The sequence below is a fragment of the Ammospiza caudacuta genome, chromosome 11, assembly GCF_027887145.1.
Source record: "Ammospiza caudacuta isolate bAmmCau1 chromosome 11, bAmmCau1.pri, whole genome shotgun sequence".
Lineage (NCBI taxonomy): Eukaryota > Metazoa > Chordata > Aves > Passeriformes > Passerellidae > Ammospiza > Ammospiza caudacuta.
Window position 1 is genome coordinate 23,525,923 of NC_080603.1, and position 27,758 is coordinate 23,553,680.

The following is a 27,758-nucleotide window of genomic DNA, read 5'->3' on the forward strand; positions in this document are numbered from 1 at the left end:
AAGCGCTGGTTTTTGGTAGGTAGGAAGCTGCCTCAGCACACATGGCAGAGAGAGATGACCTCTTTCACTGCTTCACCAGCAGAATCGAAGTGGAAAGCTGAGTGGATCAATGGAGCCATAATCCAGTTTCCCAGGGTGGAACTGGGTCACGGGAGGCATGGGCTGTGGCCAGGAACCTGCCTGTGGGTGCAGCTCCAGCACTCAGGGACACCTCAAGGACACATCCAGCTGCTGTTCCATTCAATCTGATGGACACTGGCTGCCCCACAACAGGTATTGGTATGGGAAGCAGGCGAGGGGATCAAAAGGAATTGTTTTCTGTATCTGTGACGGTGTTCACAGGGGTCTTGTGTTTAGGGAAGAGATGAGGATCTGACTCTATGTTTCAGAAGGCTTAATTTATTATTTTATGATATATATTACATTAAAACTATATTAAAAGAACAGAAGAAAAGGTTTCATCTCAGAAGGCTGGCTAAGCTAAGAACAGAAAGGAATGAATAACAAAGGCAGCTGTCCCAGACTCTCTGTCCAAGCCAGCTGACTGTGATTGGCCATTAATCAGAAACAACCACATGAGACCAATCCCAGATCCACCTGTTGCATTCCACAGCAGCAGATAACCATTGTTTACATTTTGTTCCTGAGGCCTCTCAGCTTCTCAGGAGGAAAAATCCTAAGGAAAGGATTTTCATAAAAAGATGATGTGACATGTATCCATCATCATTAGGCTGATGTGGACGCTGCTGGAAGGCAAACGTGGAGTCTCTGGCTCAGGATCTACAGCTGGAGGCAGCTCTGCTGCCCAGGCTGTCCCTGGAAGGTTCTGCTGCACCTTGTCATGACTGCTAACAGGGGATCTTGGCTCAACATATCACAGACCCAGCAGGACCATGGAGCTCCTGATAGAAACCCTTGTGATGAGTTGGGCAGAAATGGATGAATAATTGTGATGAGGTCAACATGGAAAAGGAAATGTTGCCAAAACCTTGCAAAGTGTACATTTTAAAATACACTCCTCAGCACTAGCTTGATGCCCACCAGGCTTTGGCTCTGCTTCCAGGCCATCCATAGCCACTGAGGGCTCTCTGCCTTTAAAGGTGGATTCCATTTTTGTGGTGTTGAGGAAGACAAGTGCTAGATGGACTCTGAGCTATTTTTAGTTCTCAGACTGTTTCTTGAGAAAATATTTCTTAAAAAGAGTTGCAATCTTATTAAATGGCAGTACATCTAAATTTACTGACAATTTTGAGATTTTTTTAGTTTATTTCTTTTTTCGTGGCCTGATGTTTTATAGTCTTGCAGGAGTTGGGTGGCAGCAGAGACTTGGCCTCTGTTTTGGAGAATGCTCAGGTAGATCTGGTTTTCCAGGAGTCATTACAGAGCCTCTTTGATTCCCCTGGAATTCAGAGTGAATCAGGGTCAGGGTGTCAGGTTGTTGCCTGCTTTGGCTGTCATGTCACAGCACAGAATTCTTCCATGCAGGGTTCACATGATTGAGCCTTGAAATGCCCCAATAAATGTTGGGAGGTTTGTGTGTGCCTCCATCAGTGCTGCTGGGGGCTTTGGCCAAGTCCTAGCTGGGGTTCTTTTGAAAAGACTTCAATTAGACAAGCAGGTGCTGTGCTCTGACCCTCAATTTTCTCTCTTCTCTTCCGTCTCCCAATCTGTTCTTAAACCATTGTGCATCAGGCATGTGAGAAGCACAATAATAGTTTGAAGACAGCATTAAATAGACAAATAGCCAACTTTCATCTTTAGTAGCTTCATTTCTTTTCTCCCCTTTCCCTCCTGTAATGTACTGTTTCTCTGTTATTTCTTTTTTCCCCCATTTCCTCATTTATTTATATCTTTCCCTGCCTGAAATTGCCCTAGTTACAGCTGTCACATCCTCACTTGGTGGTGGTCTGATTTGGCAGCCCTGTTCCCTCGTAAAACTTAGAGACAAATGACGGCGTTTAACTCGCGGCATCCTCTGGATGCTCTGCACTGTCACAACAAGATTAGAGCAATTCACATAAAACTAGAAAACCCAGCTGTCTCCTAGGAGGAAAGTCTATTCCTCCATTCCTTCACAGGGTGTGAAGATGGAGCAGTTTTTTGTGGAGAGCTGCAGGCCCTGTGGTTGCATTTCTGTGCTGCATCCTCCATTGTTAGTGGTGGTTTCATGGTGTTCTCTGTCCACCCTCTGCTTCTTTTCTGAACTTGGAGTCAAATGGGCACCATTTCATTGCTGATGGTTTAAATCCCAGGCTGAGGCATGTTGTTCCTTGGAAATGAGCAGAAATAACTCGCTGAGATGACTGCCTAAATAGTTCACTCTTGGAGGAGCGTTCTTTGTGCACTCTCTGAAGCAGTGATGAGGAAGGAAGCAGAATGCTTCTCCTGCACAGCAGCACGTTGAAAAACATCTCCACTTCTTTTTCAGTGGCACAAACAGATTTTGCAGGCCATCCTAATGTTCTGCTACCTCCTGTCCAGTGACTGACGTGATCCATTTCAGATTATACACTATTTTTCTTCCCGTCAGGAGCAAAAATTGGCCTTGCCTTGTGGCTGGTGACAGAGGAGCTCCTGGCATTTCCTGGGGTGACTCATCTCTCGCCATGTTGACACATTTGGAATGACTTTGAACTCTGTGGTGCTTTGGTAATTAATTTGGCATCTTCCTGAAAGGGCTTTCAACAGTGACTCCTTGTGACTTCTTTTGCTGCGTAAGTCATTGAGGAACTTTGTGGAAAGGGGAACTTTTTTGGGTTTCCTTGGTGCAGGATTAGTCAGATAACACCCAGTGTGCTACAGCCTGCAAAGGATCAGAGGTGTGTGGTCAAGGCACAGGCTTGAGGAGCTGAATGTTTCTGCTGTGAGAGTGGTTTTGGTGTTTTCAGGGCTGTCGACCTTTCTGTGCCTCCCTTGGCTCATCAGTACCATCAGCCCAATGGGGACATTCCTCACTTTGTTGCAGTTCTTGGGTAACTGATGCCAAAACCGCATTTTCTACCCAGTCCTTCTGACTCCCTAGGGCATGCTGAATGGGTTTGTCAGCCTTGTGAAGTTCAGGGAGGGTCTTTGGTGTAGTCTGTGGGTTTGGAGAGGGGTCATGGAGAACCAGGTCCTGTGCTGCAGGAGGGCTCCCCAGACACGAATCTCGGTTTTTTGACCAAATATCTGGGACCTAGCTGTGATCTTCACAGACTGACTTTTGTACAGATGGTTTGATAAGAGCCTCAGCTGTGCCACTATGAAAAAGCTGGGATTTTTACAAAGGCTGCTGTTCATGGAAATAATGTAAAAATTTCATTTGTTGTCAATACATGAAAGCCCACGCTGAAGATGAAAACTCATCTTACAAACTGCTCTCTAAATTATACCCATGTGGTGTTTGGAACATTCTGCTCAACCCTTTTAATTAAAGACTAAACTCTATGAGACAATTGCTTTGCATCCCTCCCCTCATCCCCCTTTGCTTTTTTGGCTGTTTCCTTAAAACATATTCCCTCTGTTGGGAGGAATGACTGAATTCTGTTGCTCCTTCTTCTCCCAAATGTTCCAAAGGTATGTTCTTTCTGAGTGTATGCAGTGGGATGGGCTTGCTGTAGGACCAGCAGGACTTGTGGTAACTATTTTACAGTGAGCAGCAAAGCCCAGTGGATACCACACTCTGACCCCAACCTGTGGGTAAGTTGCCATGGCCAGATAATGTGTCACCCAAAAAGCCTTGGCTGTTACACACCCTGCTTTCCTGCTTTTACTGGCAAAGTGGTCCCATGGAGAACTGATGGTCACCTCGGGGATGGCCATCACAGCATTTTAGTGCCCTGTTGTGCCTCTTTGGTGAGCGTCACTTTTTGTGGCTTCTTTTGCCTTCCCATCTGTGATGTGGGGTTGTGAGTGGTGTTGTACATCCTGGTGCTCCTGCAAGTGCTGTCAGTGCTGGGAAAGCAGTCAGAGGCTTGATGTGTCAGGTCAGCTGAGCTCAGCCTAGCGTGATTGTGACGCCTAAATAAACAGCATTTTACCCAGTCAGCTCTGCTCTTCCTGCCTGCTTTGAGAACAGCCAGAGGTGGGGTCGCTGAGAGCAAAAAGGCAGCAGGGATGTGAAGAGATGAGTGAGGGGCTTCTCTGATAGACAAGTGACCATCACAGAAGGGCCTGGTGCTGGACCTTGCATGTTGCTGTTGTCTGTGGCCTGTGCAAGGAGCAAGGCTCTCTCTATAATCTGTTCTTGTTCTTCTTTATCTCTTAATGTCTATTTTCTTCTTGATACCTTGTGAATAAATGGCATCAGTCCTGGGATTAAAGTTCAGATAAGAATCTGCTGTAAGATTGAGACCATTTTCTCTTGTGAAGGCTGTGCATCTACACTAAATGGCTTAGGAGTCAGGGAGCAAACGACTAATGAAAAAATTGCTCTCATGAACCACTGTGTTCTCACACCCTGTTATAGGAGAATCCCAGAGTGTGTTCAGTGGTGTATTTGCAAGAAATAGATGGGCAGAAGGGACTGTAAGTGGGACAGGTGCTCTTATATCACACAGAAGGAGAGAGCAATCTCATTCTTGCTGTTCAGAGGAGCAGAATGCACCTATATCACAGCAGCAAATTGAAAAGTCGTGGGTAGAAGATTAGGTTTACTAGCTGTAGAATGCCTCCTGGAATTCAGATAGAGCTGTGCCATTAATAGAGCATTAAAATTTGATAGCTCTTGGCTTTGCTGGAAGTCTGAATTTACAGCTAGTTACTGGGGTGTGCTGTGGACCTGGAGGAGGTGGTGGAGGTTGACCATGGTGGCTGATGGATTGTCCACCAGCATTTCTGTGCTGTGGCCCTGCTCCCTCCTGTGGGTCAGCCCCAGCTCCTGGGTGGTGGTTGTGATCTGTGGTGGCCCTGCCTTGGACAGGGCTTGCACCAGATGGAGATCACCTCTAAGCCATATTCAAAAGCCACATTCAAAAAAGTCAGGATGCTGTTTTTGTCTGTGAGGAACTGGCTGAGCTGAGCAAGTCTTGGTTTAGCTGTGCTTCTTTCTGACTGTCCCCACATGTGAAGTGAGGTGACATCCCCATCAAGAGGCAGATTAATGTGTGATTTCTGCACCATCAGTACCGGGATGTGGTGCATGTTCCTTTTGCCTGTGCACAGTGGCTAATCACTGGGAACCAAGGGAACATCCCACTGAGCACCATCACCTTGTCTGGCAGCATTCCTGGTTCAGGGCCCTGGTGTTTCCCAGGCAGGCAGGGCTGGGCTGGGAGCAGCAGGGCTGGCTGGGCACCCTGCATGCCTGAGCACAGCACACATCATCCCCACTGCTCCCTTCACAAGGTTTATTATTTTTAGAGCAAGCAGGAGATGGGAATGTGCTGAGCTGGCTCATAAGACCTGCCAAAAAAAGAACATCTTTCAGGGCTTTAACTTCCATCCCCGTGTCGACAGAAGAGCAATCTACCTGGAATTGATAAGTGGTATAGCTTGGAGTCAGTAAGACTTTTGTAGCACCTCCATAAGGTATGAAATCTATTACATGACTGTTGGAGGAAATCTGTCAGGATAAACATTAGGGTTTAAAAATAAGCAGGTGTTTTGCACCCAGAAAAATTTAATGACTGGATTTTTAATGCTAGTGCTAAGAAAGACCAAGGTGTTTTGTGGGACGAATCATGGCAGCCCCTGTATGCACTGGGGCTGTTGGTGCTCATGACATGCTGTTAGGCCCACAGCCCTCTGGATGGGAAAAGCAGTGAAAAACGCCAGAATCCTGGTGCAAGGACAGGCAGAGCTGCTGGCACTGACATCCATGGGGTCAGGCTTTTTTCCATCTGTACTTCCCCAGTTTCATGAGTTAGACTCTTGAGTTGCTTCATGAGTTCGTTAGTGATCCTCTGCAGCTTTCCGCGGGCTGTGATGCCCTGAGGTGGTCCCAGTCCCTCTGGGCAGTGTGGGCTCCTGGGGACACCCTGGCTGTGGGGCTTGCCCCTGTCCCAGCGTGTGCCACAGCCCAGCAGCAACTGCAGAGCAGTTTGTGTGGCGGGAGGAATGCGAGGCTCCCATGACGTGCACCTTCAAATATGCTCCTTTATTCTGGGCCCTTGCAGCCAGCAGATAAACCCGTGACTTATAGGGTAAAGACAAACAGCACAAGCACACCCTTGAGTTATCTTGGGTGACATTATTACTGTGATGAAGTGCCTTGCAAGGACGTTATCACGTTGTTTTGCTCCATTATAAGGTCAGCAATTGAGGGCTGAGTCAAGGAGGGATATGGCGTTTTTGTTTTGCACAGTGAGCTTGATAGGGATAACTCGTTTTTTTCCCAGACTGATAAACTGCATTAAAAGTTTTCAAGACCTGTAAAATTAGGAGTAAACTTAAACTGTATGGAGTAGAGATAGCTTTTTTTATTTAAATCTTTTTGTGAAACTAGTCAGCAAAGCATTTATAAGTAGTGTTGGCTGTAGCTTCAGTGAGCCAGGGGCAGAAGAGCCCCAGGTTTGTAGTGAGAGGTAATGTCTTTTATTAGAACAGCAGTTTTTAGCCAGCCTGGAGGAGCTGCCTGAGCCTTGGGGCATGCTCAGCCCTTTCCTCAGCCTGGGAAAAGACGATGAAAATATTTTCAGCAGTCTGTTGACCGTGTTAGGCAGGATTTAAATCAGCTTCCTGGCGCAGTGATTCAGGTAGGGTGGGAAAGGCTGGTCCATCTCCATGCAGAATGGGTGGGATTTGTCTGCTGCCATAAGGAGATCCAAGATCCATGGGTCAATGGCTGATGTGAAACCCACTGAGATCAACTGGGAGGCATTAGGGATCACTTGTGTTTGGGGCCAGAGCCCAGGCAGCCTTATTTATGTCCCCCTCCAGCTGCTCCCACAGAAGACAACTTGCAGGTGTCCCCGGGAGCGGGAGGGCTGGCTCAGCCAGCTCAGCTTTCTCCTTGGCTATCAGTGCTTTGCTTCCATAAGTGAATGTTTTCTGCCAGAAAAATGTTCCCAGCTATATTTTTTTTTTCCCCCACTGGCTTTATTGAAACACTGTGCCTTTCTTCTCCTGGTGTCCCAGCTGGTGCCTGCCCTTCCTTTGGTGCATACCAAGTCCTCCCTTCGTCACGGAGAGGGGATGCCCAGACTCTCTTGCTCAAAACTGGTTTACATTAGGGAAAAAAAACAACAAAACTTTTGTGCAAGTTAAAAGTTTGTTTTCCATGGGGAGGCTTGGATTTATTTTCATAGTATCTTGGCAGTTTTGGGGATATTTATTTTCTTTTGTTATGGGGTTTTTAAACCATCTTTACTTGGTGCCAGCCTGGAATTGAGCATGGAAGCAATGATGTGCTTTTCAGCTGAATTTCCCAAAGAAATGAAGCTGTGCCAATGGCATGCTTATCAGTGAGTCTCTTCTGTCTCCCAGTCAGGGAAATTTCCAACCTCCCAGCTCATCCCAGCAGATGTAGCAAGAGTAGAGGTCCCTGGGACCAGTGAGAGTCCCTGAGACAGGTAATTGGAATAAGGAAGAGACCCTCCATGCTGCTGAGGGAACAGCTGCAAACCCTGACATTACTGAGCATCCACGAGTTTATATTTATGAGTGGCAAAAAATAGTTTTGATAAACTGCAGCGCTTGTTTCTCTTCTCCTTTTTTTAATGAACAGAATGGCTCGTTTATACAAGATGCTTAAAGGGCCTTGTGTGCACCACTTATTTAATGGCCTGTAGTGGAGCCTTCCTGGGAAAGTGACCTAGTTCAAGTCCCCTGAGGCTACTGCAATAAAAATGATTATGAATAAAACTGCTCTTATCACCATATGGCAGTTTCAGGCACTGCACATCCAGAGTCTGCAGCGGTTTTGTCCAGAAATGGTGAGCTTTTTCTTAAATAAATCTCTCCAGCAAAGGCAGCAGAGGAGGGGTTGCCATTATTATTGGTGCTGTTCCCTGTGAACCAGCAGCAAAATCCTCGGTGGCTGGAGAGGGGAGGATGGGTTTTGTTCTGCAGGCTGCCCTGGATAATGTGCTTTGGGGAGCTGAAATCCTCCCATGGAACAGAATCCGTTCTGCAGGTGCAGAGCACTTTACTTTTTCCTTATAAGCCCAAGCAGAGATTTAATTGCTGCTCTTCAGAAGTGCAAAACAAGAGAATGTAATAATTAGAGCTGTCAGGGTGTCCTTTCTTTCATGCTGATGCTGACATTAGCTGGTTTAAAGCCTATTTTTAACCTCTGCAACATTGAAGACTGACTGTGTATTTTCAGTCTGACTTTATTTGTTTCAAAGTTTGTAAATTTTAAGTAGTGTAAACTGGAAGAGGTGAGGAAAAACTGGATGAAAAAAGGAAAGAAAGAGGAAAACCAAACCAAATAGAATGAAAAATGCATTGGTAAATTATGTTCATCTTACAGTGAGTTTTTTTTCTTTCTATGATCCTGCAAAATTCCTTCTAACTGGAAGTTGAAAAATCTCAAAGCATAAAACCACAAGTGCCTGGTAAGATAAATATTGTGTTTAATGTACCTTCAGACAGTGCCCTGGATACAGCAGGCAGCACGGGGACTGTTTTTCTTCTTCAGTAGTCATGGCTTTATCCAGCTTCATCCCTGACTCCTCTGGGGTTACCCTGATGAGCCAACAGCAACAATAGGAAACCATGATGTGCTGATTTAGCATTTTGCATATATTGTATATAGGTATGTAACTCTGAGTGGATATCTATGTACATGGATTAAAAAAAAAAATTAAAAATATGTATAGTAAGTGTTAAAAGTGAGCCACTGCTCCCCTACAGCTTTTCTGGGGCAATGGGGATCCACTGTTTTTTTTGGAGGCTTACAAAAGGCTGAGCTGGTGGAGATGCCCCCATGCAGGGCACTGAGGACTTTGCCGTGTTGTACTAAAGGGTCTCTCCTTATCCTGGAGGAATGAACCAAAAGGACACAGTGAAACTGGGATTTCTTGGGATGTCAGAAAGGTCACAGTCCTCTGGTGCTGGTTAAATACCCCATTTAAAGTGAGTCAGGGATGGAAGAAGAGCAGTGTGGTTGTGTGGTCTCAGTCTTGCTAAATTAGTGCCAGAATGGGATGTTCAGACAATCTCACCACATGGCTTCCCATATATGTTCTCATATATTTTTCTCTGTCTGGCATTTAATTATCATTTTTTTTGGTACCTGGCAGTGCTGCCAGCAGTAACTGGGGGCTGTAGGGAGAGGTGGGGATGGTTGCGTGGTGAAGGAGTCCTCTTGGATCCATCTGATGGTGGCATGAACTTTGTCACATTGCTGATTAGGCACTGATATCTTGTGGCTGTAGCTGGACAGTCCCAGTGAAGGCAGTGGATCTCTGCAGAGGCACGTGTTACTCCCCTGTTGTTACAGGAGAGCTTAGAACGTGGTGTTGGCAATGGATTTTTTGTGTATTTTTGGTGTTTCTTGGCATGGATGGCTCATTCCTTGCTTGCCCTCTCGGTTCCTTGCAGATGGATTATCATGCCACTGATGCTGGCCTCTTGTCATGCAAGGTATTGACATCCAAAATACAGATTTCTAATCCTAAAATTACAGCCTGCTCCTTCATAACGTGAAATCAGTTAGTTAACCTCCAGATAGTTCCCCAGCCCCTCGTTAGTCACTTTGCACTATTGAACTCTGAGGCATTGAAGCACAAATGTTACACACACCCCCTGGCTCTGAACCCGCCGGCCCCACGTGAGGATGGAGTGGCAAAGGATGGAGCTTTCCAGCTCCAGTGGGCTCAGTGCTGCCCTGGGGAGTTGGTGTCCTCACCTTTCCCCCTCAAAGCCTCTTGGGGTGCATTGTGACACCCAGTGATCCTGATTTTCCTCTTACACTGGGGAAAGTGAGATACTGGAATTGCTGGGAATCACTGATTAAATCTGACCTGGGTACTGGAGTTGAAAGCTTCTTCCCATAAGGCTGGTTCAGCTGTAGTTTGTGTTCTGTAACCAGAGGTCAGCCAGAACCTGGCTCCCTCCATAATGAGCTCAGTTACTTGCCCATTGTGAGTGCCATGGTTCTAGAAGCTCTTGAGTTTTGGTTGGTTTTGTGATTAACTTTTCCTGAAAGATCAAGCCAGGACTGTGCTGTTAAGATTACTGATCTGTTTTATCCCTCCCCCAGTAATCAGGAATGAAATGGGCATTTCTGCCAGCACCAGAAGTAATAAACCTGGTTTCCGTTGTATTTATGTCTCTTGGTTGATTGAGTACTTCCCTAATTAAATTAGGATTCTATTATGTCTGCTTATACCTATAGTCTCTCACTCCCATTACTTTTTTGGCAACACTGAGGCTGCTATAATTGACTGGAGAAAGGGGCCAGCAGGATTAAAAGCTGTTGGAGATAAACCTTGTGAAAGGCTGCATCCAGCATCCTTTGCCACCCAGCTGCCTGTTGCCATGAAGTTGGTAGAAAATAATTATCTTTGATGTCTTTGAAGTTAGCTAATAGTGTTAAAGCTCCCAAGTGCACACGTGCATGCACCCATGTGAGTCAAATCCCAGCTTTTCCTGGGGAAGCTGGGATAAAATGGAGGAGGAATGGTATCTTTTCAATCCAAGCTGATGGTTTTGCTCTGGAAGGTGAGGAATAGGTGTGGCCAGCATGTTAAAGGGTGGTTTGGCAGGCGTGGATGAGTTGTACACCTGTGCCATGGTAGCACAGTGTGAGAGGGAGAAATGGGCTTGCAAGTGAGCACTGAGGGGGTTTTGTGTAAGCAACAGCTCTTCCCAAATGTTTCTGTTCACAGAAAACCAGGCTGTGCCTAGAAAATCACGTACCAGAGTGCTGGGGTAACTCTTACTGGTTTTGGGACAGGTGGGAGATGGTTGGGTCTGTCTGAAAGTGTTTCTCCTGGAGTGCCACAGTGCAGGCATCAGTAGGAATAAATAGAGTGGAATACCTCTGGAAGGCTCACGGCCCTCATTCCTGCCTGGGAAGGGGTGACATTACACCCTCTGAACAGGAGACCCTCCAGGCTTTGTCTTTCCACACAGGAACCCTGCAAGATCCTGGAACTGCATTTCAGGAGCACTGCAAGAGCTTTCCATTCAGTGTACCCCAGACGTGACAGTGGGACCTCTGTCCTGTGGCAAGGTTGAGAAGACAAGTTAGTAGGTTGAAAGGTGGTGGTGAAATCTTCCTCCATATGTTATGAAAATCATGGAATGATGGGAATCCTTGCTGGAAATCCGTCTTTAGGCTGAAATGTTTGTGTCAGGTTTAGTAGTGTAGAAAATATGTGAAAATAGAGGCTTTGCATGGCAGATACCCTTTCGTGAATAATTACGCGGCAGCAGAGCTCAATTAACAGTTTTTTTTAAAAAAGAAACAAAGCAAATTTGCAGAAACACAACCTTAGGACTGCAGTAAAAAAGGGAGTTACCTGAGAAACATCAATCTTTATGTTTGTCTATATGACAAGAAGGGGGAAATGCTGAATACTGGTGTGACAGCACAGCCAGGTCTTAGAAAAGTAATTACATAAATGTTCTCAGCCCACCTTCCCACCTTTTTTTGCCCTTTTTAAAAAATATGTAAATTCTTTTAGAACATGGAACAATTTTGCAGGCTTGGAATTGCCATTTATTCATTTTCCAGTAACTAAATTAGATGTACTTCTGCTTTTCTGAATTAGCCTGTTTCATTTTCCATGCTTTTAGGTGCTGTTAGCTCTAATTTGTGTGGTGTCCAGGTACCACAGTCAGAGAAGAATGGGTGGGGGAAGGAGAAAAGGAGAAACCCTCCCATCAGTCCTGTCCCTGCACCTTCTCCAGATGAAGCTGTGGGGTCAGTGGCTTTTTAACAAGTCCTCCAACTTCTTTTTCAGAGGGATGCCAGGTACCAGGGGGGATAGCTGGTATCAGCTGGATGCCTTGCCAGGACTGAAGTTAAACCTTACCAGAACTGTTGTTGAAATGAAACAGGGAAAAGCAGAATGTGAAAAACAGAGGAAAATGGAAAGAATGAAAATAAAGGAGTAAGAGGAAGGAGGCAGTAGGGGCTCGTAGGACTTGGATAAGCTGCTGTCAGACGATGCTGCAGAAAGCCTGAACTTGTATTTTTAGGGACACTTGGGTTTATACTTTACTATAAATAATGGGTTTGGGGGGGAAGAAGAGAAATGACTGTTCTTCCTGCAATCTGCCCCACTAGGCTTTGTTTCACTTCTGCTTTCCTTCCTTGGAACCACAGCATTTGCAGAGTGAGAGGTGCTGGCATCCTCCCACCCATCGCTCCTGGGGCTTGCCCCAGCACAGCAGAGAATTTCCAGGTGGCACAGGAGCCAGGGAACCACCCTGTACCACCCACCTCCTGGAAATCTGCTTTGCCCACTCATTCAATAACAATTTATCACCTCTTGCCATCCAGGATCAAGTTTGCTGTATGTTGGAAGATTTCCCCTAAGTGTTTGTATTTCTAGTGGCTCTGGGCTCAGAGCAGAAGAGCAAGGGCTGGTAATCTAATTTGCATGAAATCATTGAGTAAAACAGGATGCTTTTGGAAAGACAGGTGTATTTTTGACCTGTTCACTGAGCTTTCAGAAAGAGGAAATGATTTGAGATTTCCTCAAAGGGATTTCAAGCTGTCCAGGAATTTCAGGGGAGACCAAGAATCTGCTTTTCTGTTGTCACATGGGGTGTTTCTCACTTCTTCTTTCTGCCTTGTATTTTCACAGAAATGGGACACATTTGTGCTAAATCACAACACTGTGCATCACTGATAGTTCAGGCAGGGTTTATGAGCACTTTTAAAAGACTCTTCCCCCATCATCATTTAAGACAGAGAATGACTTTTATTTATCATCAGCAGGATGGGAAAGGACCATGGTTTTGTAGCACATTAATAGGCTGCTACAGATGGTGTCCTGAGCAGGTCTAAGGAGCTTTTCCCAGGCTGCAAGTGCTGCTGAAATCTCTCACTCTTAACAAGTGTCCTCCACAGCCACAAAACCCAACTTGCAGTCAGGGGACAGCTTGGCTTGCCCATCATTCAGGGCAACTAGTGGTGACTGATCTCCTTGCATGGCTTTACATCACATCAGGGCAGTTTATCCCCTCTATATCTACATTTATCTTCAGGGTGGGTTTTATTTGCTGAATTCCATTTCTTCCTGGTCCAGCACATAAGTGCTTTGAGAGCCTGAGAAGACAAGGAAAAATACTGCAACAGAAATTTATGGGGTGCTTGTGCATGAAAAGGAACAAGATTTATTGGATTCTCTGGTTCTTCTTGATCTGGAAAGTACTGGGAACAGCAGCCTTCAGGGAATACTTCAGCTCAGCTCTTTCAGAGACAGGAATTTGGAGATCTGGAGGAAGGAAACAAAATGTTAAAAGCTTAAAAAAGATAAATGGAAAAAAAGAGACTTGTAGCACAGGTACCTAATCCAGTTGAGACATTTGTGTCAGAAGTTTTGATGATGGCTCATTCTTTTGTCTGAAATTACTCATCTTCCTCCTTTGTTTGAAGCACTGGAGGTTCATGGGTTGTAGGCAGCAAGGATGAGTTGTGGCTTCTGCAGTCACCTCCTGTGCCATCCTGGTGCTGCTGCCAGTGACTTCCCATTCACATCACTACTGTGAGCATTAATCACAGTTCTTCACTTGCAGTTAAATAGCCAGGGTGGGTTTCAGTGGCCTTGCAGGCTCCCTAGAGTGAGCTTGGTTGGAGGCACCATCTAGAGAAGTGATGCTGGGATCAGCAAACCTGCTTAGGTTTTCCATCTCAAGACTGATGCTCCAGTGGCCCTTGGGTCTGGCTCTGGGTGCAGCTCTGCAGCACTTGTGACAGAAATCTTCCACCCATTTCCCTGTGCTGCCCTTTCCATGTTAGTGATGCATCTTCCCCTTCAGCCAGCACTGCCCTTTGTGATACAAAACAAGCTCTTCTCCGGAGGAGCTTTTTTGTTCAAAGGGATCTGTGTGTGCTTTTGTGAGGTGAGGAAAGGAACATCTTTCCTCTCTGGAGAGGACCCAGGTGGCAGACATGCACCCAGGAGAAGAACAGCCCAAAACAGAGACACATGCAGAGGTTTAAGTTCATGGCCCCCTCATGCCTTTGCTGTAAACATCCTCTGCTCCTCACAGTGCTGCTCCTGTGTGAGCAAATGCTGCCCTGGCTTTCCTTTATCCTCTGGGAGTCTCCCAGGTTCACCTCTTGCAGAATATGAGGAGCACCAGGACATCTCTGCCTCATCTCAGCCCATCACCTGCGTCATTTGGGACAGGAACAAATGGCTTCAAGCTGCATCAGGAGAAGTTTAGATTGGCTCTTAGGAAAAATTTCCTCACAGAAAGAGTTGTCAGGCACTGGAACAGGCTGCCTAAGGAAGCAGTTGAGTCACCAGCCCTTAGGGATTTAAAGGATGAGTAGATGTGGTGCTCGGGCATGTGGTTTAGTGCTGGACTTGGCAGTGAAAGGTTTACAGTTGGGCTCGTTCATCTTAAAGGTCTTTTCCAACCTAAACGATTCTGTGATTACTGAAACAGCAACATCAACAACAAAAGAAGAGCCAAGCACATCTTGTAGCTCCCTCTGGGAAATGTGGTGTCCGTGGAAATGTTAGAAACTGAATCCCAGGGTGGTATTTCTGCAGCCGGTGTGTCCTGCTGAGCTGCAGCTGCGGGAGGGATGAGAAATACCAGGCAATCTGATTTCAGTTTTCTGCTCCAAAGGCAAAGGAGCAGGTTACATTTATGATGGCATTTGTACAGAAAAACACATCTGTCCAAGGGCTTTGTGTTGTTTTTAGGGCATTAGGAAAGGGGTTGATCTTTTGCTCTCACAGGCTGCTCGTTTCCCCTCTGATGCTGGTCAGAAATTGGGTGATAGTAACTGAATTTTATCTTTTACCCTTCACATTTAAGGAAACCTTCCTCTGTTCTCTCAAATGCTGGCAGCTCAGTGTGTGCTGATTGGAAACAGTCAGTGCTGCACTGGCAGAGCTGGCTGAGGCCAGGGTTGAAGCTGCAGAAGCCTGAGTCATCTTGTGAAGCAGATCAGCTTTTAATTACAATTTCTAGTGCACTTTTTAAGCAGTCTTGTGGAAATGCTGTGCAGAAGCATTTGAATTAAAAATGTAAAGACATTTTGTTGACTTTTTTTTTTTCTTGTTAAGTTTTCTGGGAAAACAAAAGCCCTTTGCTTTAGAAAAAAATAATTAAGAATTTATAGACCGCTGTTGTTTGAAGGTGTGAATGCAGGGTATGGCTGTGTGAGGAACAATTCCTGATATTCTCTAACATGTCTCTACACTTAGGCAAGGCTTTGGAGGCTTTTTGCAATATGGCATCACCCACTGCATCATCATTATGGGGTAATTAGTATTATTTTGCCCAGTTTACCGGGGGATAGCATTGAGCAGCAAAGAGCCCAGACTCTCACCCAAGGCTGAGAGCACTTGGTGGGGATCCAGGAATAGCACCCAGCTGTTTGCCTTGGCCTTGGCCTTGCATCCCAGGAAATTGTCTCACACCACACAGCAATGGCTGTGCTTTCCAATCCTTTCTTGGAGTTTAAGACTCCACAGTGCACTTTAAAATCTGCATTAACTCAGTCAAGGCTCCAATGTAAAGGAAATTTATACAGCCTGGTATGTGTATACCAAAACTTACCCCTGAATGTGAGTGTTTGGAGGATTGGGCAAACTGACAGGTTGGGGTTTCTTTCCCTGGAAAAATACAGGGAGGTCGTTCCCTGCTCTTGCATGTTAGTGGCTTCTACAAATGATCTTTGCCCAGGTGAACAGTCCCTGAATACCAAACAGCATAACCAAACCAGCATTTTGTCTGACAGCCAGCTCTTACTGAGGGGAAAGACCTTGAATATGAAGGAGCTTTTTAATATGAATCTGCCTGTAACTATTGGTGACATTGCTCCTACTGAGAAAGGGCTAACAGCCTGCAGTGGGCTGGGAGGAGTGGCATGTTGTCCTGGCTCTAGGGAATGGGATTTCTGGGTGGCCTGAGCTGCCTTTAGGTAGGAGCAGGATGCAGCTGGTCCCGGCTGATGCTTCTAAAGCTGTACCTTACCAATTTCTTTCTCTTAGTACAGCTGAAATTGCGGGTTTGTGGCGTGACTCAGTGCAGTGCCTGGCCTTGGTTCCTTCCTGGCGTGCCTGCAGCATGGCATAGTCCGTGTGGATTAGCTGTGGATGAGATCTCACACTGAGCTTTTCAGATTTCCACTAAGATCTTTATCCACTGGAATAAAAGGCCATCACCCCCTGCCCATATGTGTTCTCCCTGCAAAGCTGCAGGCAGCCTTCCTGAGCTGCCCACGTTCCTGCAGGCAGCTTTTTGGGCTGCTTTGAGAGCTTTTTTGTCTGCTTTGTTTCGCTTTGCAAATAACTGTGAGTAAAATCCATAGCCTTCAGTCGGTTCCTTCAAACTGTACAGCATTGATTTGTGTCTGTACATGTTATTGCTCTCTAATGGCTGCAGAGCCCTCCTGCCTTGGTAACCACATCAGGCAGTGGCTGCAGTCCTGAATTGCCAAATAGTGACTGCTGTGCTGGTGCTGGGCTCCTCCCTCCTGTCCCCAAGTGCTGAAGGTGGCAGGGACACATGGTCCTTTCTGGCTTCCTCCCACTCATTCCTGAGCTGTACTGTTCCCATGCAATCCCTGGTACTGGCTTAACCTTCCCCTGCTAATCCCAAGTCCTCCTCCTCCTCTTCTGCCTGCTTTCAAATCCCTGGCTAAAGCCCCTCTCTGCTGTGCTGCCTTGTGGAAAGGCTGGATGGGGGGCTGTGTGCAGGGCTGGGGAGGGTCTTCTGCTTTGTGGGGTCTTTTAGGGCTCACTCCTTTCCTGGAGGAGCCCTTGCACCCCAGTTTATTTAGCAGAGAAATGAGGAGCAGTGAGGAGCCCTCGGTGTCCTGGGAGAAGGCTCCTTTGGCATGCAAGGGTGCCCAGTGGTGGCATCAGGTCTGTTTTGGAGCAACCTGGCTGCCTTACTGCTTCACAGAAAAGCTTTTCCTTGCCAGTGTGAGGGTAGGAAATTCCTGTTTGGGAGAGGAGACTGGGAGATGGAGAAGCTGTAGGAGCAGAGCAGTTTAATCTGCCGATCGACACTGTTGATCCCAACCCACAGGACTGGCTTAGAGGGTGAGCCACAGAGGGGCTGTTCTGCAGCACAGTCAGAAATCCTATCTTTCTCCCAGACAAAGCAGAGAGTGCCCATGTGACACACACAAAGCAAATACAAGGGTGAAGGGGTCTGCATGTCATTCATCAGCCTCCCCTTTCCAATAAGCAGTTCTGAAATTTTGCTGCTCAATACCTGACTTGCTTGAAACATTAGACAACATGAAAGCTTTGATGCCTCCCTGTGCAGCCAGATTAGTATGTTTATCACAGAGGATTGCTCTAGGCATGGCTGGGTCTTTTAAATCAGTAAAACACAGCACTGCAAAACGTTTATTGACTCCTGACAGTAAGTGACTCAGGGTTGGATGGGATGGACAATAAGTTGTCAAGGCTGCTCAAGGCAGACAAAGAGCCTGGAGGCAAGTCTGGATGAAAGGGAGTGTGATGTCCATCTGCCTTCAGCTGTGTGAGGTCTAAAATTGATATTTGAGCTGACATAGATAGAGAAATGTGCAACACAGGGTCTGCAGTATCTTGAGTTACAAAACCATTGGGATTAGGGGAGCACCTCAGCCCTCCACAGAAGAAGATCTGGGGTATTTATGTCATTCTTACACTCATTTTCCTCATGCTATGACCTCAGTCACCCAAGAGATACAAGTGAGACTTTCTGGCAGCTGTGGCATTTTCTCCTAAGCCCCATAAAGTATAAGTACCTTTATCAGCTTGTTCTTGTTCCTCCTGCCACCCTGAGACAGGGCCTTGGAGTCAGCTCAGGATTGATGAATGAGTGAAGCCTGAGTGTGTGAATTGGCTCAGGTGCCAGTCAGCCCTGCCACGTGGGCAGGAATCAAGGGGCTTAGATCTGTGCTGACCCAAGGGTCTGCAGGACTGGAAAGGCTCAAAGAGGGAGGCAGTGGAAGGGTTGGAAGGATGGCTTGCTAAGAAAGTGGTTCAGGGTGACTGGATGTGAATCCTGGCTCATGTTCAGCTGTTACCAACATTGGGACTGGACCTCAGAAGTCCCCAAATTTCTGCTGGATTCGGAGTGTTAGGGTTGGTGCACAAATGAAACCTGGTGGATTTGTGTTTAGGCTCCTTTCTACAAGCAGAGAGTCGTGGAGCAGGTGGGGCTGACAGAGATAAGAGCCTGTTTGATAACCTCTGCTGAGGTGTCCAGAGAGATCCATGGTGGGATCTCATCCTGGGCCATCGTGTCTGCAGACAAACAGGGCCATGGGGGGCAACTGTGCTGTGCTGTGAGCTGAGATAAAAGAGCACTGCCCTGCTGGAGTGAAACACGGAGAAAAGAAACATGGAGAAAGAAACACGGGGAACAGGACAAACATGTCAGGGAGAGCAGGCTGGGCTGCTCAGCCAGCTGTGGTGATCCATGGGAACATGGACACGCTTGGTTTGTGCCATTGGCAAGTCAATGAAATGCAGTGGAACCCCTTCATGAAAACCCATTGACAGCCATAGACTTAAACTTCCTGAATTAAATGGTTGGGAAAACACCACAAATATTGGGCTTTCCTTCTTACTCAGTTTTCTTTACACAGCCACAACAAAAATCACAAAACCCTCAAGCAGCTTTGGATAACAGATGCCTCTGTGTTACCTGGCTCCCCTGTTGCTGTCTCCTGCCACCAGTGCTGTCCATCCCTGCTGCCAGAGAGGATGCCAAGCACTCAAGTTCACAGAAGGTGGTTCTCCCTTGCTGTTGTTGGTTGAAAAATCACCTTGCACTTCACATGCCAACTCCAAAATTGGATCTTGCTACTATGAAACTCGAGCCGAAGTCAAGCAGATGGCAGTGCAGAGGTGTTTCCAGAAAATCCCATTTCCATCACTGTGTAGTGTTTTTTCCAGAAGGGCCATTTTTAAAACTCGGTTTGCAAGACAGTTACCGATTTGGGGAGTGGCTTAAAGAGCAGGTGACAGTTCAGATGTTGAAAAGCAGCTGTTTAATGTGAGGCACAAATAAATGGGGTACCAAACACCTGAGAAGGCTGAGGGGTACCTGTGTCCTTCAGTGTTCTGGGATGGATTGTCATGGGAGGCAGCAGCACACATTTGCAGGCACTAAGCCCTGTCTGCTCTGCAGCAGGGAGCAGGTTAGGAACAATCTCTTTTGAAGGTAATTGTTTTTCTTACAAGTACAGAAGACATAGCAGCAGCTGCCAGAGCACACGGTGTTGTAGAGACCATGCTGGTGCCCCTGAGCTCTGGACGCAGCAGCTCGTTCGCATGCTGAGCTTTTGGTCTGAAGTCATGAGCAGCTCCAGTCATTAAATTAAATCCCTGATGCCCTGGGATGCCTTTTCCTGTGTCCTGCACAGAGCCTGCTTCATCTGTGATGGGAGCTGGTGCCTGAAGCTGCTGGGCTCGTGCTGGAGTTTGAATGTTGGAGCTGAAGTGGTTCTGACTCCAATAAAGCCAAGGTGACCTGGGTCCAGGTAGAAATGGGTTGCAGACAGCAAAAATGTGTGGAGATGGGGATCTGTGTGGCATTGTGCAGGTGTGACAGCTCCTGCTGCAGCCCAGGCCTGGCCAGGTGTCCCATGTCAGTGGGACAGTGCTCTGGGGTAGGTGCCAGCTGTGGGCCTGGAGCCTGGCTCCTTCTTGGGCCACCCTTGAGAGCCAAGGATCTCTTTGGGAATGCTGGCTGATCCAGGCAGTGCTCCCTGCACGCTCACTGCTTCCCACTGGGAGGAAACCTGGTGCTGCTGTCAGGACATGGCCTCTGTGCAAGGGTGCCTTGTGGGTCTCCTCAAGGCAGATTTAATTTTAGTTGTGAGCTCTGCAGCATTGAATAGGCAGTGAGTGAAACAGAAGCACAGTGGGGGTGTTAAGGGTGGTAATAACATGGCTGTCATGAACTAATGCTGCTGGGAACAGGCTGTGCTGCCTCCTTTTAGCTGTGAAAATGTGCACTTGCAGAGGAGCTGGGGCAAAGGGAGGACAGGCTGTGTGGCAGGGGAAGGAGCACCCCAAGGCCTGGCTGCTGCCCTCCTTGGCAGAGACTCGTGTGGAATGCCCCATGATGGATCTGGGGATGCTGGGGAAGGGGGCAAAGGGAGGACAGGCTGTGTGGCAGGGGAAGGAGCACCCCAAGGCCTGGCTGCTGCCCTCCTTGCTGCTCCCCATGGCAGAGACCCATGGGGAGTGCCCCATGATGGATCTGGGGATGGTGGGCAAGGGGGCAAAGCTCACAGAGGGCCTGGGGAGGCTGCATGGGGTTCAGTGGTAAATGGTGTCATCTCTTTCCTTCATCCCACTGATATGCTCTTGAATCCTGCAGCCTTCAGTGTGGGATCAACTCAGTGAATATTGCCCTGAGACTGCTTGTCCTTCCAGTTTTTCTTATATATACATTGCTCTTTGTCAGGAACATCTCTCCTTAGGCCTTTGGTGCCTCAGGTTTCCATAGGCTGCTCCTAAAACCCGCTATTGGGGTAATCTTTTGTCTGTTGATGATCTCCATCTCTCTCTGCTCCCTGCTGTGGTGTTCAGCCCACTCCTCTTCCAGCCCAGACCTGCTCCTGTTGAGGCTTTGACCTCCCTTTCCCAGAGCAGTGTTCATGACAAATGCAGAAACACCTTGAAATCTGCTCTGCTGCAGGGTTTGCTGTGACCATGAAGAGCAGACCTTCAAAAGCTGCATCTTCAAACACTTGTGGGCAGAATCTGTCACGGTCCTTGGTGTGACCATGGAGGAGATGCACAGCCTGACTTGCCCAGTGGGCTGGTGCTGAGTGGTGCCACAGAGAGGGGGGACAGGCTTTACAACCAGTGTTCTTCCCTGGGTGGAAATTAAAAATGGGGCAGGCCATATCTAAAAGTGGGTTTTAGGAACCATCTGCAGAAGCTTCTGGAAGGATTCAGCTCTCTGATGCTGATTTTGGACTATTTAAGGCAATGGTTTTATCCATGGAAGAGGGAAACCTGGTTCTTCCTGAGCTGGAGGTGGGAGTCTCCAGCCTCATTTGAGCTACAGGAGAGATAGAGGATGGAATGAGCACAAGCACTCACCTGAGAGATGTGTTTCCATTATATAGGGAATATAAAACTGTAGTCTTGCTCACCTATAGGCTGTAGTGCATGTTATTTCTGGAGATGAATAATGTGCTAATTTAACAATTTCGTTTGTTAATCTAATAATCCTGCCTTTTCTTAACGTCAGAGCTATTGTGGAGCTGCACTAATGGAATTGCAGCTCTCAGAGCTGCAGGGTCCTGATCAGAGCTTGGATTGATACAGAGGGCTGGAATACACTTCAGTCCAAAGGCCAGCTCTGTTGGGTCAGCACAGAGCATTAGCTTGGCCCTGTGCAATTAGAGGCATCTGTGCTGGGAGCAGATTTAGGCTTTTCCAAGGGGAAGCTCTGATTGTTCAGTCCAAACTGAAGTATTAATAAAAATGCCCAGCTTAGCAGCAAAAAAGAAAAAAAAAAATCCATTTTGTTTAGTTTCTCTTTGAGTTTTTTGAATGTTTTTCAATATTTGCTCTCTAAAGCCTTGCAAAAGATGACAGTTGTAAGGGGAGGATTGGCCATGAGTGAAATTTGTGTTTTTCCCTCCCAGTGAAAGGTCTTCTCCCCAGATATAGCCCAAAGGAAGGTAGCATGTTGGGCAGAGATGAAAATCTGTCCTCAAGTGAGCAACCAGTGTTCTGAGAGCTCAGGAGTGAGAGGAGAGCCTATCCTGGCCACCAAGTGAGATGTCAAACACCGGATGCAGCTTTTTTTTGGTTTTCATAGGTTTTCCATTTCTTGGAGTTTCAGGTGTGTCATGTTTATTGGAGGATGCCATTTGCAGAGTGTTGGAAGTCTGGGGAAACGGGCTGTTTTAAGTGGGGTTTGCCCCAGGTGGAAAGGAACTGCAACAAGTCAGATGTGTTCCTTTGGTGCTTCGAGGCAGTGGGATCACTCTGAAGATCTGCAAATCTGTTTGTGGGACAGGAAATGATGGAGAGATGGAAGGAAGGACACTGCCATTGTGGCCAGCTCCTGCTGTAGTAAAGCAGAGAGATGGGGCTGAACAGAGTGAGGGCTTGGTCTCCAGCCCCAGTGGCTTGAAATCCCACTCCTATACTGGAGTTAAATGCAGGCAGCAACAATAAGGTTTGGCCCATGATGGTTCTGTTTTAATCAAAGAGATATGTTACTCTTTGTTAAAATAAACATTTTCCCCATCCTGTTACATGACTCAGTTTTTCTTATGCTGGCCTCCAGTGTTTAACTGCCTTCTCAGATACATGGATTTATTTCAGATGTATTTGAAGAGATCTGTAAACCAAGTGCAAAGCTTGGGTACGTCATTTTTAGCCAGCTTGTTTTGGAGATTGCTGAATTTTCACACTAAAATAAGCCTATTTTTTACATCAGTAAGTATTTTAGCCCCTCAGACTAGCTGGAGAGGGGATTTTGGCACCCTCAAGATTGTTTTCAATGGGAAACCAAGTACATAAATGTGCCTGTACTCTGTAAAAGCTGAGAATAAATCATGCCAGGTGCTATAAAATGGTCTAATGTACAGCAGGATGGCAGCTCAGCTTCACAGCTCCTGTCAGAAGGCAAAGCTCCTTCTCCCAGGAAAAATTGGATGCAGTTTTCAGTGCATTAGTGCTGAAGTGCCTGCATGCTAAAAATCTTGGATTGAGTCCCTGGATTGCCTTGAACTACAGGAAAAGAACTGGCAGACCTAGACCATGAGGCTGTGAGAGGTTCTGGCCCATCCCAGGAGATCTGAACTGCAGAAGGTCTTGGATGCTGAAGCAGAATCTGGAGGAGATGGGACTCAGCAGTGGACACCTTGACTCTTGTGTGTGCAGAAGTGGGGCTGGGCAAAGAGTTTTTTGTAGCATTTAGCAAAAATTATATGTGGACACAGAAAAGTGAGCTGGTGACTTCTAACCTGGTAAAATGTCTGGTGAGATTGTTCTAGGAAGAGCAGGCAGGGTGTGGTGATGCTGAGGATGTGCTGGGTTTGGAGGCAGGGGTTGGACAGTAGAATGGGTGATGGTTGGGCTGCTGGCACCAGGCTCAGTATTTTAACTGCAACAGAAATGAAATTGAAGAAATTTATTTGGGAGGATTCTCTTCAGCCAAAGTGGTGATATTTGGAATTTTATGAGAGTTTTTGTTGTTTGTCTCACTGAGATTTCTGTGTGAGACACAGTGTTCCCCAGTGGGGAGGGCTGACACTGTGGCCTGGTCCCAGCAGGGCTGTGCATGTTGAAATTTCAGCAGTGCCTTGCAAGATCCCACTCATTTGAATATTTACATGCAGCACTACTAAGAGCTGTGCAAAATGGTTGGATTTTAAGTGTTTTGCTGTAAAACATCAGGCATACAACATGGTTACTCCATTGCAGAGGGGATTTTGTGTGCATGGGGCATTGGTGCATGTCCAGGCTGGGAAGTGTAAGAGATGTTGCTCTGCCTGGCAGAAGGACGTGGGAGCTCTGCATTTCCCAGCAAAGTGACAATTCTGTCGTGTCCCACTGGCTGCAGCAGGTGGTGGGTCATTTATTTTGTGGGATGAATAAAAGCCGACAGCACGAGTTAAGTAAATATGATGGAATACATTTCTGGGTACAGAAACTGCAGGTTTTGCTTAGAGGTGAAATTCATGCTTGTGCAAGGAAAATTTTAAAAAGCAACAATCAATCATCCTCTTTCTGTCCTTAAAATGTGGGCTTCAGTTTTGGGCCAGGATATGCAGTTGTTTTCTACAAAGGCTGGTATTGAGGCCAGGGTTTATTTATTTAGTAAACATAATGCCTGAATGCACCAATTGATGTTTAAAAGCATTTACCAATGTTCTGATTGTGTGCTGGTCCATTACACTTTATGGAGTGTGAGGACCACAACCTTTGAAGAAAAAATTTGTGGTGCTTGCTTCATTTGTAGAAATTAGTCTTAATACTTGATATTATCAAGTTAGTGATAGTTGATATAACATTTTGAGAGTAATTAGGAGCATGAGTTTATGCTCAGATGGATGTTCAATTAAAAACTATGGCAGCTTTGAAGATCATGCTTGAATAATCCTGAGGCTGAAATGTGGGTTTGTACCCAAGTGAACCTTGACAGCAAATCTGGAGAGGGGGAAATGCTTTAGTAGCTCAGTTTTCCTGCTGTATGTTTTATGCCATTGTAGCCCTCTCCCATGCCCATCGGGGCACCAGAGTGGAGGACTTTTGAAAAAGTAGAGATTTTCTGTTGAACCACAACACTTCTTGCCTGTTTTGAGCCACATCTTTGGTGTCGAGGAGGCAGAGTTGAGTAAGGGAGCAGGAGTAGGGCTCAGTCTTAATGTGGTTTTTGGATAGGTGGTGGCTGATGGTGTGTAATGTTTAAAGGGAAAAAAACACTGCTGTGGTGATGGTTTAAAGGAAAAAACCAACAAGTTTTGGTGGGTGGAGGACACACAGGAGGTAGAAGCATCACAACAGAGCTTTTTGGTGCTTCTCTTGTATTGATACGTCAGTACTCTTTTGTAGCTTCCTTGCAGCAGTACAGATTAACACTGGACAAATTAACACTTGACATTAATTAATTCCCAATTTCAGCTTGTCTTGGCTTTGGCAGAGATGGTTCCACTTCCTGATCCAACTGATAATTTGGAGAGACTGCAGGGGCATGGGTGCTTCTGGACTTGCTTCCAGGCTTTGGGCACAGGCACTGGGATCTGCATGGCCAGGGTGCCAGAGGTGGCTGATGCTGTCAGAGGGGTTTATTGCTGCCATGGCATCTTTTAATGGGTACAGGTTGGATGTTGATTTATTTCCTCTGTTGCATCTCTCACTTCCAGTTCTTGGTGTCTTCCACCAGCCTGTCTGTATCTTTATTGCAAATTCAAGGACATCTGCAGTAGGGTAGAAATCAGCTGGGTTTTCTAAACTGTTTATGAAGGTTTCACAGCAAGTCTCAGTGCTGAGCGGTAGGTTGAATTAAAGGGGATGGTTGACTGCTGAGGAGATGCCTGTTTTCCCTGGATGGCTTCATCTGCCAGGGTGAAGCTCTGCAATCCATTATTGTGAACAAACTATAGAAAAAGCAAACCTTTGCTACAATATCCCAGGGTGAGCACTTACTGGTTCTACTCCACCTGATTTTTGCGTGACTAAGTGCCCCTCATGGCTTACATTAACATATGTTTCCAAGTGGTTTATTTTGTTTTGGTAAATGTTTACACGATATTAAGTTCTTACCATTGTCTGTAAATGTTTGGGAGGTGTGCGAGGAGGCAGCAGATTCCTGGGAGGAGGATGCTGTGAGCATACAGGGATCCCTTTCCCCTTGGCTGGTACTGAGGGAAGCAGGAGCACTTCACCACAGCAAAGCTGGGGCATTTCCTTAAAATACAAAATGAGGTGGTGGTGCATCACATGAAGGAGGTATAACTCCTAAATCATGGTTTGAAATGCTCCAGCTTGCTTCCCCCTCCTCCTCCTCCAGCTCGTGGGAGATGGGGATGCCATGGTCCAAGTGTTTACCCTGCTGGTGCTCTGTGGGCTTTAATTAAAGTGTCAGTACACGTGGGCACTTCCTGGGCAAGCCAGCAAGGACAAATTTAGGAAGAGGAGGATTTGTTTCTGCAGATCATGCTGTCTAAATAGATGGTGTCTCCTGACATGCCCCTCCTTCCCCACAGCCACATCCAGGGGATGCTTCAGCTACAGCCTGGGCTGCTGGGCTGCGCTTGCTTTCATTACTTTTTGTGTTGCACACTCTTTAAAGTAAAGCTCTTTTTCCTCTGCTAGAACATGGGCTTGCTCAGGACATATAAATTGTGTTAATAAATGAGCGAGGAGCCCTGGTGGGTGAATTGGCTTCCTGGTGAAGTCATAAATTTGGAGAGGATGATGCTGCCTTGCTCCACAGCCGGCGCGTGGGTTTGCTTCCCAGCGCCGTGCCTGGAGACCTCAGGGACCAGGGAGAGGTTCCCATGTCTGGTAATTCAGGGTTCCTGAGCTGAGGTGGTGTGAAAGACCATCTGCAGTCTGCAGGAGGGATGGGAGACCTGACACACACCCCAGCTCATCAACACACACACTGCTGTGGGGGCGGGAGGAGCCTCCAATTCAGGAAAAGCTTCTATTTTTCCCTGTTTCTGCCACTCTGCAGCTTGATCCCTCTTTGTCTCTGCTGCTGGTTCTGTCCTTGGTGTGTTAATTATCAATTAAGACACCAAGGACAGGGCAGGAGCTGCCACTGCCTCTGTGTCTTCCACACCGTATCTCACAAGATGGGGCCTTGGGCAGCTCCACAGTAAATAGGGATGCAAACTGGAAAATAGGGATGCTTCCCTTTGCCTCCTGTGAGAACCAGCATTTGCTGCCTTTCCTGGAGGAAAATCATCTTTTCCTCAGGCTGCCTGGTTTGGAAGCAGAGCACATGTCCTGCAGTTGGGGGTGGGAATGATTTGATACGAGCAATTTGGATGTGATGTTGGGTGATCAGTTTCTCAGGAAAGGAGGAAAGGCTGGGAATTGACTTGCTTGATAGCAGTTGTGTTGGTTTTAAGGCCTCATAAATAGTTGGAGCTCTTTTATATTTTCACCGTCTCTCCCAGGCATTTTCCCATTAGGATTAATGTAGTCGAGCACTGTGCAACAAACAGTTCATTGCAGTGATTTGCTGGTTTTTTCAGTGGCTGAAAATTGTAAAAACCTCTCTAGCCCGCTCACCAAGTGTTTCTGTAAAGAGATAAATTACTGGGCAGGGTGAATATGGTGCCCTGCAGGGCAGGGGTCCCTGGTGTGTGCCCAGGGAGCTGGGATGGAACCCAGGTGTGCTGAAGGCAGTGTGGGTACCCCAGCCAGCACATTCCCATCCTCTCAGCTCCAGCAGCCCATTTCCAGCAGAGTCATGCTCTGTGCTCAGCAGAAGCCCCAAGCTGGTTCTTTGTGCATGGCTGAGCATTAAAGGGTATTTCCAGCACTTGTTTGCCAGGAAAACACAGCACTGAAGGCCCTGTACTAATTAATTGTAGTGGCAGGAGGAAGGGGAGGGAATTGCTTTCTCATCATGGCTGCTGTGAAGATGCTCTTGAAAAAGCAACAAATAATGCATGGATGCTGCCAGGGCGAGGAGATTGTTTAAGGATATTGTTCACTGCGAGGAAAACATTGTCACTGAGCAAAACCAAACAAATTTCTCCCTTTTCTTTTGCAGGGTCGTCATGTTAAAACAGGCCAGCTTGCTGCTATTAAGGTTATGGACGTCACCGGGGTAATGTATCCTCCTCCTTCTGCATCCTTAAATTACAGATAAGAGGGGAAAGGGGATGGGGTGTGACAATGTGTGGGGGTGGGTGGAAGACTGATGTTTCCTGGGATGTAAATTGACTTTGTCTTAATAGGATATGTGCCATTAGGAGGTTTTAGTTTTAATAAATATGTGAGGAAAAAATACATCTGGAAGAGTTTTGGAAATTAAGTACTTCATGCTGAAGCAAAGCAGCATCCAGTTCCAGCAGTGGCTCTTTTAAACACCCTACTAAATTCTGGAAAAGATCATAGAATGATTTGGGTTGGAAGGGACCTTAAAGATAATCCAATTCCAATCCCTGCCTTGGGACACCTTCCATTGTCCCAAACTGCTCCAAGCCCCATCCAACCGGGCCTTGGACATTTGTGGGGATGGGACAGCCA

The 27,758-nt window shown here is 46.7% G+C and overlaps 1 protein-coding gene across 3 annotated transcripts in view; it reads left to right on the forward strand.

Annotated features, from left to right (window-relative positions):
• TNIK (TRAF2 and NCK interacting kinase) overlaps positions 1-27,758 on the forward strand; it is a 146,958-nt gene that overhangs the window by 47,813 nt on the left and 71,387 nt on the right. For all 3 annotated transcript variants that reach the window (XM_058812176.1, XM_058812178.1, XM_058812177.1), the window contains exon 3: positions 27,280-27,336. In XM_058812176.1, the coding sequence (XP_058668159.1) occupies positions 27,280-27,336 (57 nt within the window). The remainder of the gene's footprint in view (positions 1-27,279; positions 27,337-27,758) is intronic.